General features: G+C 37.2%; 1 protein-coding gene across 2 annotated transcripts; it reads left to right on the forward strand.

Annotated features, from left to right (window-relative positions):
* Positions 1-779: 779 nt before the first annotated feature.
* SLC7A2 (solute carrier family 7 member 2) lies at positions 780-17,574 on the forward strand (the record flags this gene model as incomplete). 2 transcript variants are annotated; one of them, XM_080622826.1, is made up of 11 exons in its annotated part: positions 780-1,155; positions 2,425-2,580; positions 6,426-6,591; positions 7,300-7,436; positions 7,940-8,159; positions 10,918-11,057; positions 14,337-14,439; positions 15,104-15,309; positions 15,618-15,784; positions 16,703-16,811; positions 17,387-17,574. In XM_080622826.1, 11 exons carry the CDS (start codon positions 780-782, stop codon positions 17,572-17,574), a joined length of 1,968 nt encoding a protein of 655 aa, XP_080478952.1. The 2 variants fall into 2 exon arrangements, with proteins under 2 accessions (XP_080478952.1, XP_080478953.1); XM_080622827.1 differs by lacking the exon at positions 10,918-11,057 and adding an exon at positions 11,462-11,598.
* Between the last annotated feature and the right edge of the window lie 1,971 nt (positions 17,575-19,545).

Here is a 19,545-nt window from a genome sequence, read left to right on the forward strand (position 1 = left end):
TGCTGCCCACCTACTGGCCTCCAGGACCTAGCTGGTCACAAAATCTGACCTTGTGTGCGAGAGCTGATCGCACCCCACACTGTGATGTGCACTCAGAATACTGAAGAACCGCAGTTGGCGTGGGATGAGCAGGTTTTGTTAGATGAGAGTTGCACAAGATTTCTTGTAAAGGTAGTTAGTTCTGGGAAACTTCATTGGTGTGGGAGGGAGTAGAAACACTATTTTAATCTGCTTTTAAGCAGTTTTTACTGAAGCAAATTCTAGAGGCAAAAGCCATGTATTTGAAGGCAAAAGGAGATTGCATTGGTTCTGTCAGAATGCTGTGGTTTAAAGCTTTTCCTGTTTATGGCCTTAGTGTTTTAGGTCTTAAAAATCCTTATTTTTGTTGGTGCTGATCCTTATCTTAAAAGTCCTTATGACATGAGATCATAGAAGTCTATTCTGGTTCTGGTTTAGAAATGGTTAAGAAGTTGCCATTTGCAAATAAATAGAAACAATTACTTCTTTTTAGAGCAATGTAGTGAACCTAAAGATAATGGATATCTTTCCCTAGGGGAATAAGTGTTAAATATAAAATTAGAAATACTGAATCCTGAATTTGTTTCCCAGGAGAAAAGCATATGCCAGCTTATTTAATGTCACAGAAGAGTATAAATATATAAATTAGTATGTGTGATTACAGCTCTTTATGCAAATACATTTTTTCACTGTTTTTCACTGGTGTTTACCTTTTTATGTACTGTAATGATTTTGTTTTATTTCAGAGCTCTACATTCACCATGTTGCCCTGTGGACCAGCTTTGTCCTTTGTTCGGTGTCTTTTGCGGAAGAAGAATGTCAGTGGTGAAAGTCTCGAGGACTCCAAGTTGTGCCGATGCTTATCAACAATGGACCTTTTAGCTCTGGGAGTAGGAAGTACCCTTGGTGCTGGTGTTTATGTCCTTGCTGGAGAAGTAGCCAAATCTGAATCTGGACCTAGCATCGTTGTTTCTTTCCTCGTTGCTGCACTAGCATCTGTGATGGCAGGTCTCTGCTACGCTGAGTTTGGTGCTCGTGTTCCCAAGACTGGCTCTGCATATTTGTATACTTACGTAACTGTCGGGGAACTGTGGGCTTTTATCACTGGTTGGAATCTCATTTTATCCTATGTTATAGGTAAGCTTAAGAACAAACACAGGTCTTAAGGGCTTCTGAGATGGCAGATGTAAGATACAGTTTTGGGTCTATCTTCTTTTCTGTCTTCGTACTGAGCTATTCTTGCTTTTTACTCCTGCCGAGATAAAATGACCAAAGTAATTTAATTAGGCCATGTCCTCCTGTGCATCATCATTGCAGAGAGGCTTTTTGCAAGATGCTTTTGTAAACAGTGAATCTTCAACAGAATGAACTCCGTACCTTTTATAAAAATTGTGTCTGTTCAGTGATGATGCACAAGAATAAACAGGATTTCATTGCTGTCTTTGGTCAGCAACAATGATTTCAGTAAAATCAATAAGCGTTTTTTTTTTCCTGAGTATGCACAGCAAGGATGTTTACAGTGATCCCATCACTATAGCATCTCACTTCAAGAATGCCATGATGTTTAAGTACTAACTTGTTACTGTAGCCTCATGCTAATTAAATAGTGTCCTATCAGGTAATCCCATAAAATACAGTAGGCCAAATCTGAATAAAGTCAATGCTTATATGGCAGGTATTCAAATAACATTTGATATTTCAGTGCTTTAGCAGAGATGACATTTTTTGATTTAAAAACATTTTCTTCCAGAGGTACGTGTTCCAAGCATCCATTACATTGTGTATAAGCACACCTAGCAGTATATGTATATCTAACTACAGGACTGTTGCCCAAATCACTACAAAATCAATATGCCCGAGTATTGTGTTAAAATGCAGTTCATGGTAGTGGACTTATAAAAATAAGGTTGTTTTTAGCTGTGGCCACATGCGCTCTTTACCATAGGAGAGTATAAACCTTAAATACTAACTAGCAATATGCATCTTGGTAGTGACTTTTTTGCTTTATTTCCAGGGGGGACAATCTTTCTTTCTTTCTTAAAATTCTTTCTTAAACTGCTTTCTTACATTACTTTATATTGTTTAACATATGCCATATTGTAAATTGAGAAATAAATGTCTTCCAGAATGACATCAGATATAAATTATACAGAAGTAATTTCTGCAGTATTTTGGGAATAAATAAGGTGCAAATTTGTATATTTTAGTTATAGGATAATATGTTCTAATTTAACTACGTAGAAAAATTCTAAAATGTTAAAACTCAGCAAAATAAAATTACTGTTTTAACACAAGCTCTGCTTTTTTAAATGCAAGTAGCAACATGCTTAGTTTTCTTTCTTTTTCAGTAGAAGTAACAGTATGCCACTGTATGCAAAATCCTAAACATGCATGTATTTTGTGAAGGTACATCAAGTGTAGCAAGAGCCTGGAGTAGCACCTTTGATGAACTTCTTGGAAAGCAGATTAGTCATATCTTCAGAACCTACTTCAAAATTAATTACTCTGGGCTAGCAGAGTATCCTGACTTCTTTGCTGTATTCCTTATATTACTTTTAGCAGGTAAGACAATACGGCTTCATGTAAGGTGGTTGTGATGTCTTACAGACAAAAATGCTAAGTTGTAGTTTGTGTTTTACCAGAAATACCTTAATGATGTTTAAGAAGTTCAGATATACATTTGTTTATTAACCCAATGACTCTGGGAGTTAAATGTGTATAATCAAATTCTATGTGCACCCCCCTCTCTTGTTGAAACTGGGACATGAAATAATCACTTGTCAGTATTACACAGTTCTGTGTGGGCTTTACTGCTTTATAGAATCATAGAATAGTTAGGGTTGCAAATGACTAGGTAGGAAATGATCTAGTTCCAACCCCCCTGCCATGGGCAGGGACACCTCACACTAAACCATGCCACCCAAGGCCTCATCCAACCTGGCCTTGAACACCACCAAGGATGGAGCATTCACAACCTCCCTGGGCAACCCATTCCAGTGCCTCACCACCCTCACAGTAAAGAACTTCTTCCTTATATCCAAACTAAACTTCCCCTGTTTAAGTTTGAACCCGTTACCCCTTGTCCTGTCACTGCAGTCCCTAATGAAGAATCCCTCCCTAGCATCCTTATAAGCCCCCTTCAGATACTGGAAGGCTGTTATGAGGTCTCCATGCAGCCTTCTCTTCTCCAGGCTGAACAGCCCCAACTTTTTCAGCCTATCTTCATACAGGAGGTGCTCCAGTCCCCTGATCATCCTCGTGGCCCTTCTCTGGACTCGTTCCAACAGTTCCATGTCCTTTTTATGTTGAGGACACCAGAACTGCACACAACACTCCAAGTGAGGTCTCACGAGAGCAGAGTAGAGGGGCACTGGTAAAAGCGTTCAGAGGGACGCTGAGGTTAAGCTCTGTAGTTTGATGACATTATGTGCTCTTCTTAAATAACATATTGTGCATGTAATGTATATTTGTAAAGTTTTCGGGTTTTTTTCCCTAAATTGATAACTTATTAAGTATAAAAATAACTTTCTCCTTTCTAAGTCTTCAAAAGAGTTGTTTAGACTAGAACTTGTTTGGGCTAAAGGGCACCCCAAGGCACTGATATGGCCCAAGAGACCACTTTGAAACCTGACAAAATATTTTAGGTCTACCTCACTCAGTTCTGTTTCTTTTTTATCTTTACTCTTGTATCATGTGTTTAAATCACAAAAGTTAACACCAACTATATAACTATGTGCTTTTTGAGGCATCAGAAAGGTCAAAAATAGTTTCTGCATGTTTGCATATAACAATTGCTTTCCATAAGGAAACATTCTTACTGCCACAGGAGTGACGGAAATAGTGTGTTCTGAAGTGTATAGTTTTTTAGTCAGCCAATACTAGAAGCATTTCAGTATTCGGCAGAGGTCTTATCTTTCTCTCAAATATTTGTCATGTTCAGTGTCTCTTTAGATCAAACAAAAGCTGGAGCTTATCTTCTCTGTAAATTGAAGCTCAGTTATATGGGTATAACCTCCTGTTATTCTGAGCGGCTTTTTTGGACTTGGTACTTAGAAAAACATTTCTGTTCAACTTCTAATGACAAGCAGTGCCTCTGAAGCTTTTATTAGGTCTTTGTACACAAAAAGATGAGTTTCCACGTTCAGGAAGATCAGGGAATTTACTAGACAAGGTTTAGCCCAGCATCCTGCCATGTTTGTGGCTCAGGGCTGCCACAAACAGAGTTCAGACCCTTACATCTTCAGGAATGATGGGAATGAATTTGGTGTGTAGCTGGAACTGACCTTTCAGTTTCACTTTTTCCAAAGGAAAAACTAACATTTTGAAAAGCAGAGCACTGAAACAAACCAAAATATAAAATGCTAGTATAGATGCTGCTACCTTTTATGTTCTCTCCATTGCTTCTTCCTACCATAAGAAGTAGAAATTCCTGATGGAAGAGAAGATGTTCTTCTGTGGTTTGCCACTGCTCCTGATTTTTCATTTGTGTCCTGTCTTTTTATCCCCACCATCATTCCTTCTTCACTTCCTTTTCAGTTGTGTGGCAAATTAGCTCTGCAGGTTTCTGTGCTAAGCAGCCCAACCACCAGTGGATGAACTGGTGGAATTCACCACTGCTGAGAGGAGGGGCAGTGGAGTATGGCTCAAGGCTAATCATGATACGGTGCTTGGATTCTGAGCTGTGCAAAGCTGAGTCATAGCAGCAGCAGATGATGATTTACAGAAAGTGTTATGTGCTAAGCACAAGTCAAAGTACACAGAAATCTGGTTTGGGGATTTTTTTTTATTATTTTTTTTTCCCTAGAGAAAGGATTTAAAAAATGTGCATACTATGTTTCCTACTGCATTAGACTGATTGAGACAATACCTTCTTGGGAAAAACTGAGCTAAAGAAAGCATACGTCTATTTCCAGTAGTAATGCCATTGGTGAAGAGAACATAGAATTTATCATATGAGCTGTTTAAGTTATGATAAGATAGAAAATGTCTCATTAGCAGTCAGAAATCTTCTAGACATTATCTTGAGAGGCTTAAAATTTTTAGACTTAATCTCTAAATAATGAGGGAAAGCATGTACAGGATACTAGTGGAGACACATAGACTGCAAAGAAACTGGAGGCTTTTCCATTGCATTTATTTTTTACTGGTCTGCTCACTGCCTGCTCTTCCATTACACTGTTAGTACAATAACAGTTGTTACAAGCCTAATGACACAGTAGGATCCTGATGGAATAACTTTCAGATTATTTAAATGCACTACTCTGCAACCTAAGGCATATGTATTTCGAATCAGACTGTTTTCTAGAATCTCTGTGAATCATAGTTTATGAACAAGAGGCATGCATTTCTTTTATAGGTTTTATTAATGACTAGGAAAAGGACTTATTCTGTGCCCTGAAAATCTTAGAGTGAACAGATTATATTATTAATTTTTTTGCTTATTTTATTAATCTAATGAGTAATTGTTCTGTAAAGAATGAATAGATTCTACCAATCTGTTTTTACTAAGAATAGAACTTTTGTACTTATTTTTGCTCCATTACATAAAATAGAGGTGAATGGGAATCTCAGAAAAGCCGTAAGTAACAATTGCTCAAAATAGTTTTAAATACTGTTCTGATTTCAGCTGCAGTAGAGTTAATTTTCTTCCTAGTAGCAGGTGCAATGCTGTGTTTTTTCTTTAGTCTGAGAGCAACGCTGATAACACACTGATCTTTTAGTTGTTGCTAAGTAGCACTCACCCTGATCAAGGACTTCTCAGTCTCATGATCTGCCAGTGAGGAGGAGCACGGGAAGCTGGGGCGAAGCAAAGGCAGGACACCTGACCCAAACTAGCCAAAGGGGTATTCCATACCACAGCACATCATGCCCAGTCCAGTATATAAACTGGGGGGAGTCACACAGAAGGGACCAATTGCTGCTTGGGTTGGGCTGGGTATCAGCGGGTGAGGAATGGTATTGTGCATCACTTGTGGTTATTGGGTTTTATTCCTCCTTTTTCCTGTTACTAAGTTTTACTTAAGTTATTCAACTGTTCTTATCTTAACCCATGGGTTTTACCTTTTACTGATTTTCCTCCCCATCCCACTGAACAGGGGGTGAGTAAGCAGCTGTGTGGTAGTTAGTTGCCCGCTGAGGTTAAATTATGACAAATATTTAATACAATTAAAGAAGCTTTGTGTTTTGTGGTTTCCAATACACTTGCCTATTGCACTGCTGTCAGAGTAGTAAATTTGTGCTACTGCTTTTTAAAAGTATAAAATCTAATGCTGCTTAGTATTAAGTACTGTAATTACAATATATTTATTGTAAATAAAAATTTACAAATTATTAAATTATCTTCTTTAAAATGACATTTTATTAGTCTAAGGGACCATTCACATCTATAAAATATTTTTATTTTATAGGTCTTTTATCTTTTGGAGTAAAAGAGTCTGCATGGGTGAATAAAATTTTCACTGCTATTAACATCTTGGTCCTACTCTTCGTTATGATTTCTGGTTTTGTGAAAGGAGATGCTGACAACTGGAAAATAAGTGAAGAATATCTCATAAACCTTACTGCAATAACAAAGTAATATTTTTTTAAAATCAATTTACTTGCTCATATTCCAGGCAATTTTCTGTTATACTTGCTTTAGAATCATAGAATAATTAGGGTTGGAAAGGACCTTAAGATTATCTAGTCCCAAATCCCCTGCCATGGGCAGGGACACCTCACGCTGGACCATGTCACCCAAGGCTCTGTCCAACCTGGCCTTGAACACTGCCAGGAATGGAGCATTCTCAGCTTCCTTGGGTGACAAGGAGTAGTGATATATCAACTAATAGGTCTTGCTGGGAATGATAAAACTTTTTATTCCTTTAAAAATATTTTTTCTATTTTCTTGTTTGTAGTTTCCTTTAAAAATCATCTTACTGTTGTCTATAGCTATTCGAGAGGTTACTGGCTTCTCACCCTTAAAGCATGTAATAACTGTAGTATGTGAGTATGACAAGAATTGTGTACACCATTAGTGTTTTAATATATTTTTCCACAAACTATGAAGTGAGTAAGATGATAGTTACTTGAATCAGGTACTCTTCCATTTACTGTCATTTTTGTCCTACAAACCTTGACACCAAAATGTCTTCTTGTGACATTTTGTGAAGTAGAACTCTTTCTTGACAAGGGCATTTTAACATGTATTTCCATAGTGGTAGGAGAGGAGAATGGATGTGTTTGTCCTACCAATAGTTAAAAAAGTAAGTTATGTTTCTGCTGCGTTTCTGTTTTTAATAGGAATTGTTCATCCTATGAGAATGTGACAAGTATATATGGGAGCGGTGGCTTTATGCCATATGGTTTCAGAGGAACATTGGCTGGTGCTGCAACCTGTTTTTATGCTTTTGTAGGATTTGACTGCATTGCAACAACTGGTATAGTATTTATGTGTGTCTATATATGTATACTTATTTCTGTTCAAAATAAATTAATTGTTACTTTCTAAGTCTGGGAAGTGTTTAGTATACATTTTGTTTTCTGCACAAACCTGTTAATCACCTGCTCACTTTTACAATTCTCTGAGATGAGGTATTTCTCTTAAATGCTGGCTTGTGTATGGCTAATAGGGAATGAGTACGTTGAACTTACAAATTGGAGGTAAATAACTAGAAATGATAGGCTTTGAATACCCTAGATATACAATGCATTTTATGTCCTTTAGTTTACCTCTACTTTCAATGCTATTTCTGGCAACAAAATACTGAGAGTTGTTCTGTGTCACTGAGGTTATTTTCTACAGGTTTTTAAAACTTCTATTATAAATATGATTCCCACGGTTTTTAGATTAATGTGATTTGTCTCTGATGTTATCTTTTAAAGCTGAAGATGGAAATGAATGAGACTTTTTGGTGGGGCATTTTTTTTTCCTTTTTTTCAGGAGAAGAGGTCAAGAATCCTCAGAAAGCCATACCCTTCGGAATTGTGGTGTCCCTGCTTGTCTGCTTCATGGCCTACTTTTGGGTTTCAGCTGCACTGACACTTATGATGCCATACTACCTACTAGATGAGAATCCTCTGCCAGCCGCTTTCGAATATGTTGGATGGGGTCCTGCAAAATATGTTGTGGCAGCTGGATCGCTCTGTGCTTTGTCTACAAGGTAAAGACATTGAAATACTAATTTTATTGGGAAAAGCTGATGGATAATATGTGAATATTTAAATACATGTTCATGCATTCATTTTGAAGGCTCAGTTCATTCAAAGTATTACCAATAAGTATTATAAACATGTTTTAGACTTTTACAGGTCTTCATCACGTAGGTGCATTAATTTAAGTTCCTTTTTTGAGCTGTACTGTTTTTGAGCTCTACCTCTTTGGTTTATTATCCAAAAGTTGTTTGGTTTTGGTTTTTGTTTGTTTTTTTTTTATTAAACCATATTCAGACATATGACCTGCAAGTAATCTTTATCAACTGATAAAATAAACCTCACCCACTTTGTTCTTTCTTGCTGTATACTTCTAACGACTCAGCAGCTTTATGGACTCCGTGTATTTGCAGGCAAAATTGAAGAGATGATTAACTAGCTCCACTCTTCATCTTTGTTGCCTGTCTCTGTTTTCCTCCAGTAGCCAGTCTGTCTTCTGACATCAACCCTTCCTGTGGTATCTGTGTGGGTATTCGAGATGTAGGTTATAGCTGTGAAAGTATAATTTATTCCCCTTTGTGAAAGTATGGATGTAACAACTTAATATGTTAGTTTGATTAAAAAGATCAGGGAGGGCAGGAGATATAGTGGTATGTGTTCATCTGTATTACACCCCATGTAATGTAACATGGTATAAACCCTTTCACAGAATAGAAAATTGCTTGATACTTGAATTTAGGGATATAAAAATGCTGATGCCAATCCATTACCTGAGGTTATGTAGGTAAGGAGTCATTTACACGAGCTTCAGTGGTAAGAATACTGGCTGTCTTTCCACAAAGGAAAATTACATGCCTGATGAAGCACTAATGCTAACAGCCCTCCAAGCACTGTAAGCATTAGCCTGAAGAAGATGAGCACACTGGCTGTGGACGGTAGTTTAAAAGAAAGGAATATTTTGATGTGAGAGGATATAAGGTGGTGAGGCCCTGGAACAGACTGACCAAAGAAGTGGTACATGCTCCATCCCCAGCAGTGTTTAAGGCCAGGTTGGACAGAGCCTTGGGCGACATGGTCTAGTGTGAGGTGTCCCTGCCCATGGCAGGGGGATTGGAACTAGATGATCTTAAGGTCTTTTCCAACCTGAGCCATTGTATGATTCTATGATAGAAAAAGGCAATAGTTCCAGAAGGACATTAAAAGAATTGTAGGACTGACTGGAGAATGTCGTAGTTACGCGGTTCACTCTGGGGTTACAGTCACTTTCTGTCTAGTTGTCATTGTCCCCTTCAGTTTGGAGGGTTTTACTGAATTTTTCCTCTATATTGGTAAATAGTAAGAGTAATGTATAAGCAGACACTAGATTAAAGAAATTAATACTGAAACCCAAAATGAACTGAGATAGTAAAATGCTTTTTCAGAAATCCGAACTGTTGGTCTCTCCAGTGTATTCTGAAGAATTACATTTACTCATATGGGGAGGTTAATCTTTCAGTCTGTTGACTGATGTCAGTTTAGAACAAAAAAAAAAAAAAAAAGAAATTGTATTTCATATTCATCAATTTAGTGGTATAATTAAGAAAAAAAGTTGGGATTGTTGCTTTTGGTCTGTATATTTACCTGATTTTGTTATGCTGTGAACTTGCTTCGTCAGGGTAAAGATGTTTGTTAATATTTCTGTTATTTATGTGAGTATACTTAAATAGGGGTATGAGAAATACATTTTATGAAGCTACAACTGCAAAAAAGTTGGCAGGGGATTTTAACAGTATCATTATTTGGAAAATCAATTGTCACCCTGGTTCAGGAAACATTGTTTTTTGGAAGGGCCATTCATACACCAAAATCAGTTCATGTGCAATGAAACTTCTCTCTTGTGTCTGACCTTAATGCTTGCGTATCATGAGCATTATTGGAGGTACGTAGCACCTGTGGTTGTAAAAGCTGTGCCTTCTGTAAGTGATACAGTTGATTCCCCAAAGTAAGAAAGGCAACCGTTCACCCGGTTAAAAACTAGTGTGCTTGCCACAGAGGTTATATTGGCTCTCATTTCACCTTTTGTCCTTTCAGTGTTTCTGATTTTCTTAATTACAATTATTTCATTTGGAGGGAAAGAAACCACCTAATTTAAGAAATATGTTTAAAAGGAGCTTCAAGTTATCACAGTCTGAAAGCTTTCTGTGTCTTGCTAATAACAAATTTAAATTAATTAGCTTTACTTCTTCTTCAAAAAAAGAAACAATCTTTAGTGAAGCTTGCTAGAGGTTCTTTAATCAAAAGAAATAATGTGCCCATGGTGCTTACTTTGAATTACTGTTAATTAGCAGCCTCACATGGAAATGTAGAGTGTGAGAGATGCTGCTAATGCTTATTGATTTGCTGCTGCTGACTGACAGACTTTTTCCAGGAATACTAAGGCTTAATTGTGTAGTTAGTGTGACCTGGAACATGATTCAGGTCCACTAATACCCAAGAACTACAGTGATGGCAAGTTATTTTGCTAATCTCAGTTCTCTCTGATGAAGCAATTCCACTGCTTAAATTAATAAAAATAAAAAGGGGAGGGGGGCTAATCAACTTTACAGAGATAAAGACATTTCTGTTTGTGTCTGATCTGTAGTATCTTGCGATACAGGGCTTTCTGATTTTGTCTTGCAGTCATAATTTTTATTTCTATACATGCCATTAATTAACATTGTTTATCTTGTCCATGATTCAACTCTGCATGTACTGTGTTTGCCATGTTGCATGTGTTTGCTTTTTACTCAGTCTTCTTGGATCCATTTTCCCACTGCCACGTGTAATCTATGCTATGGCGAAGGATGGGTTGCTTTTCAAATGTCTAGCTCAAATCAATTCCAAAACGAAGACCCCACTAGTTGCTACTCTATCGTCTGGTGCAGTAGCAGGTGAGACTAAGAGCTGATCCTTGTAAAGAAAGGTGCAATGCTAAGCAAATGCATTTATGGAAATAAACCACTGTTGTGCAGCTTTGATTTGCTTTGGACTGAATTGGTCAAATCTGATTGTTGCCAGGTGAAGAAGGCTACCAGGAAAACTTTTCTTTACCACAGATTTTGTATTTATTGGTTAATCTCAAGTGCTTTAAAAATCTGGGTTCAAAATAAACAGCAACCCAAACCCAAGAACATCAGTCAACTGAACAAAAAAACCAAGAGCAGCAACACAGAGCCTAAACCAAAACCATACCTAAACCCATTAACTCTTCCAAGCTTTTTGTGTAGTTGGGTTTTCCAGTAAAGCATTGTGCTTTTAATAACCTGTATTTGAACTATACATTTTTCTGTTCTAGTCTTCTCGGCTCTATGTTCCCTTTGCCCCGAATTCTGTTTGCCATGGCACGCGATGGTTTACTCTTTAGTTTTCTTGCCAAAGTGAGTAAGAGGCAGGCACCAGTTTATGCCACCTTGACAGCAGGGGTCATCTCTGGTAAGCTCTCAAAGCCCGTGTTCCTTAAAACTGAGATTTAAACACTCTATGCACGTGCATGGTACTTGATATTTTTGAAAAGGGCTGCTTGTTAACTTCCCCTGCATGTACAATGGGAATAAAATCACTGAGTAATCAAAGGGTGTAGGAACTCTAAATGATGCCAATCATGGTGGTGGTGATGTCCTTAATGTCACAGAATTCACAATGATTTTTTTAATAGTGGCCCCTTGTATGGTGAATAAACTGATTACTTAATCTGGGTCCCTTAGGCTTGTACTCTTCTTACAGGGTTTCCTTGTCTGACGTACACCTATATCTTTATCACATGTATAAGGAGGGGGAAATAAATCACGGTTTTTATTATAAGACATGAGAAAAAAATCTACATTTGCAGCCAGATGAACTTTTGTGTAAAATGCAAAGACTTTTTTTCATTTTCTGCTAAAGAAAATGATTCTGGTTTTGTATAGGCTTATCAAATTGTGGTTGAGGGGTATGTGTGTGTGTTGGGGGTTATATGTGTATCACACACATACACACTTACTTTACCAAAACAGCATTTTGGAAGCTGTTGCCAACGCCTAATGTTTCACAAAGAGAAATTCTTAACATGTAAGTGTTCCAGTTTTGTCCACACTTCTTGCAAAGGTACATGTAACTGCGCCCAAATTTCATTGTCATTTCAGTGGGATGTCTAATGACACAGGAAAACTGGAACCTCTAGATGTAATTCAAATATGAAATACATGCTTTATAAGATTCAGCAACTCTGGCTAAAATTGATATAAAATAAGAGATTCAGAACTGAAAATAAAATATTTATAGTCAGGGTCGTCCTCAGATGCCAGAAGACTGGCACTGCTCATGCTGTGTACTTGGCAATAATGTGGGAAGGCACAGGCATTGTCTGGATAGTGCCCACATGAAGCATTATTACCAGTTCCTTTTGGTCAGAGTGCAAATAAATTGCTTAGGATTAATTTTATTGTTTTGACTTTGTTATTGGAATTCATAATGTTGAGATATTCCCTTATAACAATTTGGAAGTGCAGTTCTGTGAGATTAAATTAACATCTTTATCTGAAATCACAGGAATGATGGGGAGAAAGAAAACCGTATTGCCCAGCTGGTAAACTGATTGATGTAGTTACACAGCCGTGACTATAGCTATGCAGAAGCCATCACTTGCACTGCTTTTAGACAGTTTGGGGAATTTGGTGTGCCACAGCTTGCCTGAAGACAGCTTTATCTACTGCTGGAAAAGCAGTAATTTCTTCTTCTATTTTTAAAAAGATGCATATTTGGTAACTTGTAGTCATAAATAGTTTTGACAGAATAGTTACTGATGTATGCAACAGCTTTTATTATCTGTCTTTTCATTCATAGCATGGGTAGTTTCATAGCTTTAAGAAATGTTAAGATTAGGTGTTTGGCCCCTTAATTACAGTTATCAGGCAAAGACTATAGCTGAGGCAATTGTCACGTGTTATTACTGTGACTTACCTTTTCACAGGTGGCAATCATGATTGCAAAACTCTGCACATAGCAAAATGTTTTTCTGGCAGTCCAAGGTTTCACCATGAATTAATCTACCATTGTTTCTTGCCTACGGATTTATTAACAAGCACATAAATATTATATAAAGTATTTCTGCATATAGAAAAATCTGTGTGCATATACATGCAGCGTGTAAAGACTGTGTTTAATAGTTTCTTTTGATGTTGAGGTTACTGAGGAATCAAAAGATTAAGTATTTTTAGATTCTTTCTGCATGTCAATAATGTTAAAGAATACAAAAATTTAAGAGGTTCTTTGACCGCATGTATTCCAATTCAGTTGGTGTTAGCCTTTCATTTAGTGACGGCTTGTGCCAGTTTCTCTATGAGCTATGTGTGTCTGTGTGCAAACAGCATTGACAAAAAAAGACATTCCATAATATGCAAAAGACACTGGTGTTAACTTTTATAAACACAAAGACTGCTATAATTACACTTGGTGTCATGGAAGTTTCTGCCTCTGATTTCAGTGATCTTAATATTAATTCTTGTGAGAACTTGCTGGCTTTTCCTGAAGGCCACTTAAACTTAACCTTTTTTTTTTTTTTTAGTAAGGTACATTTAAAAAATAAATTTAAAAAACCCTACAAAACTATTTTATTTGAGATAACTCCTAAAAGTCTTCTTTATATAGAGCTCGCTTTCACCTTAGCAGAAATTTTACACACTGGTCACTGATTGGGTCAGATCATTTTTCCCTAGTTTTGCAGTGGGATCCATCTTCTCCGCTTTGGTGAGATTCTGTTGCAGGATCTGAACCTTATTCTATGGAAATGTATTTTTAATGTGGCCACAGTTCAAGAAGCCGTGTATGAAAATACTTATGTCCAAGTAAGTCCAATACAAAGTGCCTGATTATGCAGCATGACTGTAGGGCTCATCAGTGCATAGAATGAGATTCCGAGGTGCAGGGAATTAACTTTGGGAATGTTGGCGATGACTTCAAAAATGTGTTTTTAAGGAGTACCATGATTTCACTCATATTGCTGTCAGTAAAACAATGTAAAGTTACACAGTGGCCAGATTTTAAAATCTTATCTCTCAATATGTCTTAATATTAAATCTTAGCACTTATGGTTGGACTCAATGATCTGAAAGGTCTTTTCCAGCCTAAGCCATTCTATGATTCTATGTCAGCCTCATATAAATTTAGCATTTTCCTTTCTCTTCTTTTTTTAGCTATAATGGCATTTCTGTTTGATCTGAAGGCTTTAGTGGACATGATGTCTATTGGTACACTTCTTGCTTATTCACTTGTGGCAACCTGTGTCCTTATTCTTAGGTGAGTCAAAAACATCCTTTTGTATTCTGCTGTGTTTTATTTCGTGTTGGTCAGTATATACACAGAAGTGACATTTACAGAGTGTGTTTTTTGCTAGATAGCTCAATGGTTAAAAATTAGCCATATGTGTATAAACAATCACTAAGAAGCAGCTTGAATTCAGTTCAAATTCATTGTTGCAATAATTTACACTTTAAAAAAGACTATGTTATTCCATAGTGAATTATTTAACATGTATTTTTAAGAATATACTTAAATTTTAACAAGGCAGATGTAAAATTTCAGTTTATGCCAGTTCTTGGGCCTCTTACAGTACAGGAAGCAAGTCAGAAAGGTGCCCCCTCCCCTTCCCTGCCGTTGACCACCAGATTCTGTCCCCTATTTTTGTACGAGACTGATCATATATCTGACTCCTTGGTGCATTTATGTAGTTTTAAAAAATGTACCAAAAATGCCAAAGCCCCAGCAAAAATGGAGTTGCCATTGTTTGTTTATATATGATAGTGACTAACAATATATGCTGCTGCAGTGCAGTTCTAAATTGGGAAATTCTAAATCTCTACTGCCAATAATTTAGTATTTAAATACACTCCTAGAGTCATATTGCTTCAAATCCCAAAGTAAGCTTAATTTTTTTCTACTATGTTCTTTGTTTTATGCATAGGTACCAACCCAGTTTAAGCTATGAGCAACCAAAATATTCCCCAGAAAAAGCAGCTTTGGCTTCATCTGAAAGGGAATCTGCAGTAAGCGAATCACAGATAAATATGATACAAAAGAAACACTTCAGTCTTCAGGCGCTGGTTAATCCATCCACTTTACCTACTGAGCAAACTGCAACTACAGTTAGCTTTTTAGTGGGTCTGTTAGGTAAGTATTCAGCTGTCCAAACTCATGTAATACATTAACATAAATAATGGAATTTTACTAAAGGCAAAATTAAAAATCCAGTGATAACATGCCTTCTTTCAGTCATAATTAATATGTCATTCTGCAGAATGCTTTTATACTTCTTGATGACTCTAATCTGTAGTGTGGTATATTTTCCTTTAATTAAGCATTTTTACAATAACATTTCATACTGAAGACCTGCTATCATTCTTCTTAAAGCTACCTTCCTCATCAATGCAGAGATTAGGTGACCTTTTTTCTATTTCCATCATTTTGTCTTCACACAGCTTGCTTGGTTTGTGGTTTGAGTGTCCTCACTACATACATGAATCATTCCATTGCTAACTTGGAGCTCTGGAGTATCGGCCTTCTTGCTGTGTTTATGACATTCTTCATAATTACCATTCTTCTCATCCAAAGGCAGCCTCAGAACCAGCACAAAGTGGCCTTTATGGTGAATAACATATTCTCTATGTCATTCTCTAATAAGAGGTTTGGATGTGTTCTAACAAGCGGGAGAGGGGCACTGCCACTATTTCAGGTTTTTGGGTGAAGGTAAGAGTAGTGGATGATCATGGTTGAATCATCAGCCTGTGCAGCCCAGTCCAGACCTTCTCAGGACTAGAGAAAGGGTTTTATTGCCCACAGATGGAATGTATGACATGCATAGGAGCATGGCTGCAGAAAATGGCTGTACCGCTGATGTTGGAGTGAACTTGGTGTGAACAGCTGCTATTATAACAAAGAGGCCTGACAGCACTGATCATCTAGATATTCCTTTAGGTACATCCTCAAAAATGCGCATTGTTGAGACCCAAGCAATTTTAGACCTCAAGCATTTAGAAACTGGAAAATGATTCAGAAACTGATCAGTGTACAATCACTGGTCTGTGTTGTGGGCAATACCACAGACCACAGTACAGTTCATACCCTCCAGAGTATAATCCTTTTATTTTCAGCTTCCATTTACATTCTAAGATTAGAAATAATAAAGTACAGTGGTCGTGGTCAAGGTCAAGGACTCCAGTGGAGCTGGGAGGCACTTCAGAAAGAAGGGATATATTAAAAATATATAATATTTTTCAGTTGTAGAAACAGGAATTCATTAGTATATGTTCAGCACAAACTGGAAAGTTTTTCTACATAGTCGTAGAGAATATATGTTAAACATAATGTATTTCAAGAGTTTAAGATATGTAGAAACTGGTCGTTAAACCTACTGAAGAAGAAAATTTTACTGTATTCCAATAAAAAATCCACCTCAATTCTTTTTTACTGATTAGATGTGTCAATTCTAGTTTGTGTTGTGTAACTGAAGTGTGACATGCCAGAAATTATATTTAATACATATGTACTAAATATTTCCTTTTAGGTTCCACTAGTGCCATTTTTGCCATCATTAAGTATCCTGGTAAATATTTACTTGATGGTACAATTAAGTGGAGACACTTGGATCAGGTTTAGCATCTGGATGGCACTTGGTAGGTACTTCTGTTCATTTTTGTCACTTTTCATATTAAAACTCATTGATCCCATCTTAGAACATTTGATTCTATTCATTTAAATACTTAAAAAGAATTGTTTTAATAAAAGTCAGCTGATATTTCTCATCAAAAATATAACATGTTTCAGAAGTAGTATTTATATGCAGTCAAAAAAGCAAGTACAGTTTTGAGGTAATAGGAAGAATCAAAATTATAGGACTAATTCAATAAGCCACATTTTTTCCCTTAATAGAGTTAAAATGGTGCAGAAACCTGTTACAAACAGGTATACCAGTCATTCTCCTTTAAGACATGGAAAATTGTATTAATTCAATCTAGATATAAATTAGAGAGTAGTTTCTATGACCTACTAAGGCATTTAATTACACAAAGATGATGCACTGGAATTTCCATAGAAACAGGAAAGACCTGAAGCATGAGCTCTGATTCTGATACCTGAAGAAACTTGCTTTGGAAAATATATTCAGCCAGAGAAAGTAATAACTATTTTTTAATGCACTACTTGCCTGAAAACACTGTAGTTTTCTTTTTGTTTGTTTTCCTTTTGGAAGGCTTCCTCATTTACTTTGCCTATGGTATCAGACACAGTCTTGAAGCTCATCGTAGCAATGAAGATGATGAATCTTGTTCAGAAAATAGTGGGTTGCAAGAAAAGAACCCTGTGGAAGAAGTGGATGAACCTGAAAATGCAAATGAAAGTGATCAGTTTCTTGCACATGAAAGGACAAGTGAATGTTAATCTGTACCAGCATGCAAGTCTTTTAAACCTTTAATTGACATTTTACTTGTGGACTGAAATTTCAAAAGCTTTTTGCCAATGTTGTGCCTCTTGAAAGTGTTTAGCACAAGGCCTGTCTGATATTTTGGACAAGCTGCTAATCCATCTTCAACATTTCAAAGCTGACAGCATGGATATTAATATTTAAACTAAAACAAACAAACAAAAGAAATACCTTTTGGCAAGCAAAATTTTGGACATATTGTTTGAACTGTCATCCAAAATCATGGGCAATCATAAAATACAAAGAATTTTAGAGCTGCCTTCAAGAAGTTCTGAATATTTGATGCTGCATTGTGAACAGAAATGTCTTTAGTGCCTTCTCCTTCTCTCTCTTATGTGTTTTGGTTGCAATCTGATAGCTCTCTTCTTTCTACAGAAGTAATTCTCATGGGAGACAAATTCCAGATAAGCCTGGAAAGTATCTGCAAAATGAATGGTAATTGTACAGATCTTATAGTTTGCAAAAATTAGAAGATCCTATATATATGTAAAAAGAAGTAATTGCTTATCTTTACTAATCAGTACTCATAGAGAACTCAAATGATAAAGGTACTTCAAAGGCTTTGAGTCCCTCTAAATAGTATTCCAGATTTCTACTCATATGAATTCCTTTCATTTCAGATATGCTATGTGTATAAAATAATACTCCCAAGACGAGCTATGGGTTGGGTTTTTTTCTGCAAAAGAATCTGGGAAATAATGTGTTGGTCACAGCGTTGACAGTTACATTGGCATGTGATTTAGCAAGTATTGTGCTTTTGATTTCCGAAGGGCCAGGATTTTATTCCTGACTGTATGATTTGGTACTGACATACAGCAGTCGTCAAGTTTTCTTCCTTACTACTCATTTATTCTTGCATATTCTGTTCTCCTTTATCATATGCCAGAGCTGATATTTCTCAGATTAGTTGTTACACATTGCTTCTCCTCAAGAAATGTTAATGCACAAAATCCCAGCCTTCGTTTCAGATGGAAGGAGAGGTTAAGGAAACAGAGGACCAGGCTTTGGAAAAAATCCTTGTCAAAACAATATTTTAGCGCTTCATGAAGCCTTGAGCACATGTTAGCACAGCTTTTTTTTGTGAGCCAAGCCTACATACACAGATCCATTCATGTGGGTAGAATCATAGAATCATAGACTAGTTAGGGCTGGAAAGGGCCTTAAGATCATCTAGTTCCAACCCACCTGACATGGGCAGGGACACCTCACACTAAACCATGTCACCCAAGGCTCTGTCCATCCGGGCCTTGAACACCGCCAGGGATGGAACATTCACAACTTCCCTGGGCAACCCATTTCAGTGCCTCACCACCCTCTCAGTAAAGAATTTCTTCCTTATATCCAATCTAAATTTCCCCTGTTTAAGTTTTAACCCGTTACCCCTTGTCCTGTCACTACAGTCCCTAATGAAGAGTCCCTCTCCAGCATCCCTATAGCCCTCCTTCAGATACTGGAAGGCTGCTATGAGGTCTCCACGCAGCCTTCTCTTCTCCAGGCTGAACAGCCCCAACTTTCTCAGCTATCTTCATACGGGAGGTGCTCCAGTCCCCTGATCATCCTCGTGACCCTTCTCTGGACTCGTTCCAACAGTTCCATGTCCTTTTTATGTTGAGGACACCAGAACTGCACACAATACTCCAAGTGAGGTCTCACAAGAGCAGAGTAGGGGGGCAGGATCACCTCCTTCGAGCTGCTGGTTGCGCTCCTTTTGATGCAGCCCAGGATATGGTTGGCTTTCTGAGCTGCGAGAATATCCAAATGCTAATTTATATAAAGAACGAAATTATTGCAGCTGGGTGAAAAATAATTTTAAAGCTGGTGAAAATGAAACTGTTCTTTCAACATAAGTCATGTTACCTATCAAAGGCACACAGACATTTTAACGCTTTTTCTCAGCCAGTAGTAGTCTCAAGTCCAGTGAAGGATTC

Source organism: Psittacula echo, assembly GCF_963264785.1.
Source record: "Psittacula echo genome assembly, chromosome: 1".
NCBI classification, from domain to species: Eukaryota; Metazoa; Chordata; class Aves; order Psittaciformes; family Psittacidae; genus Psittacula; species Psittacula echo.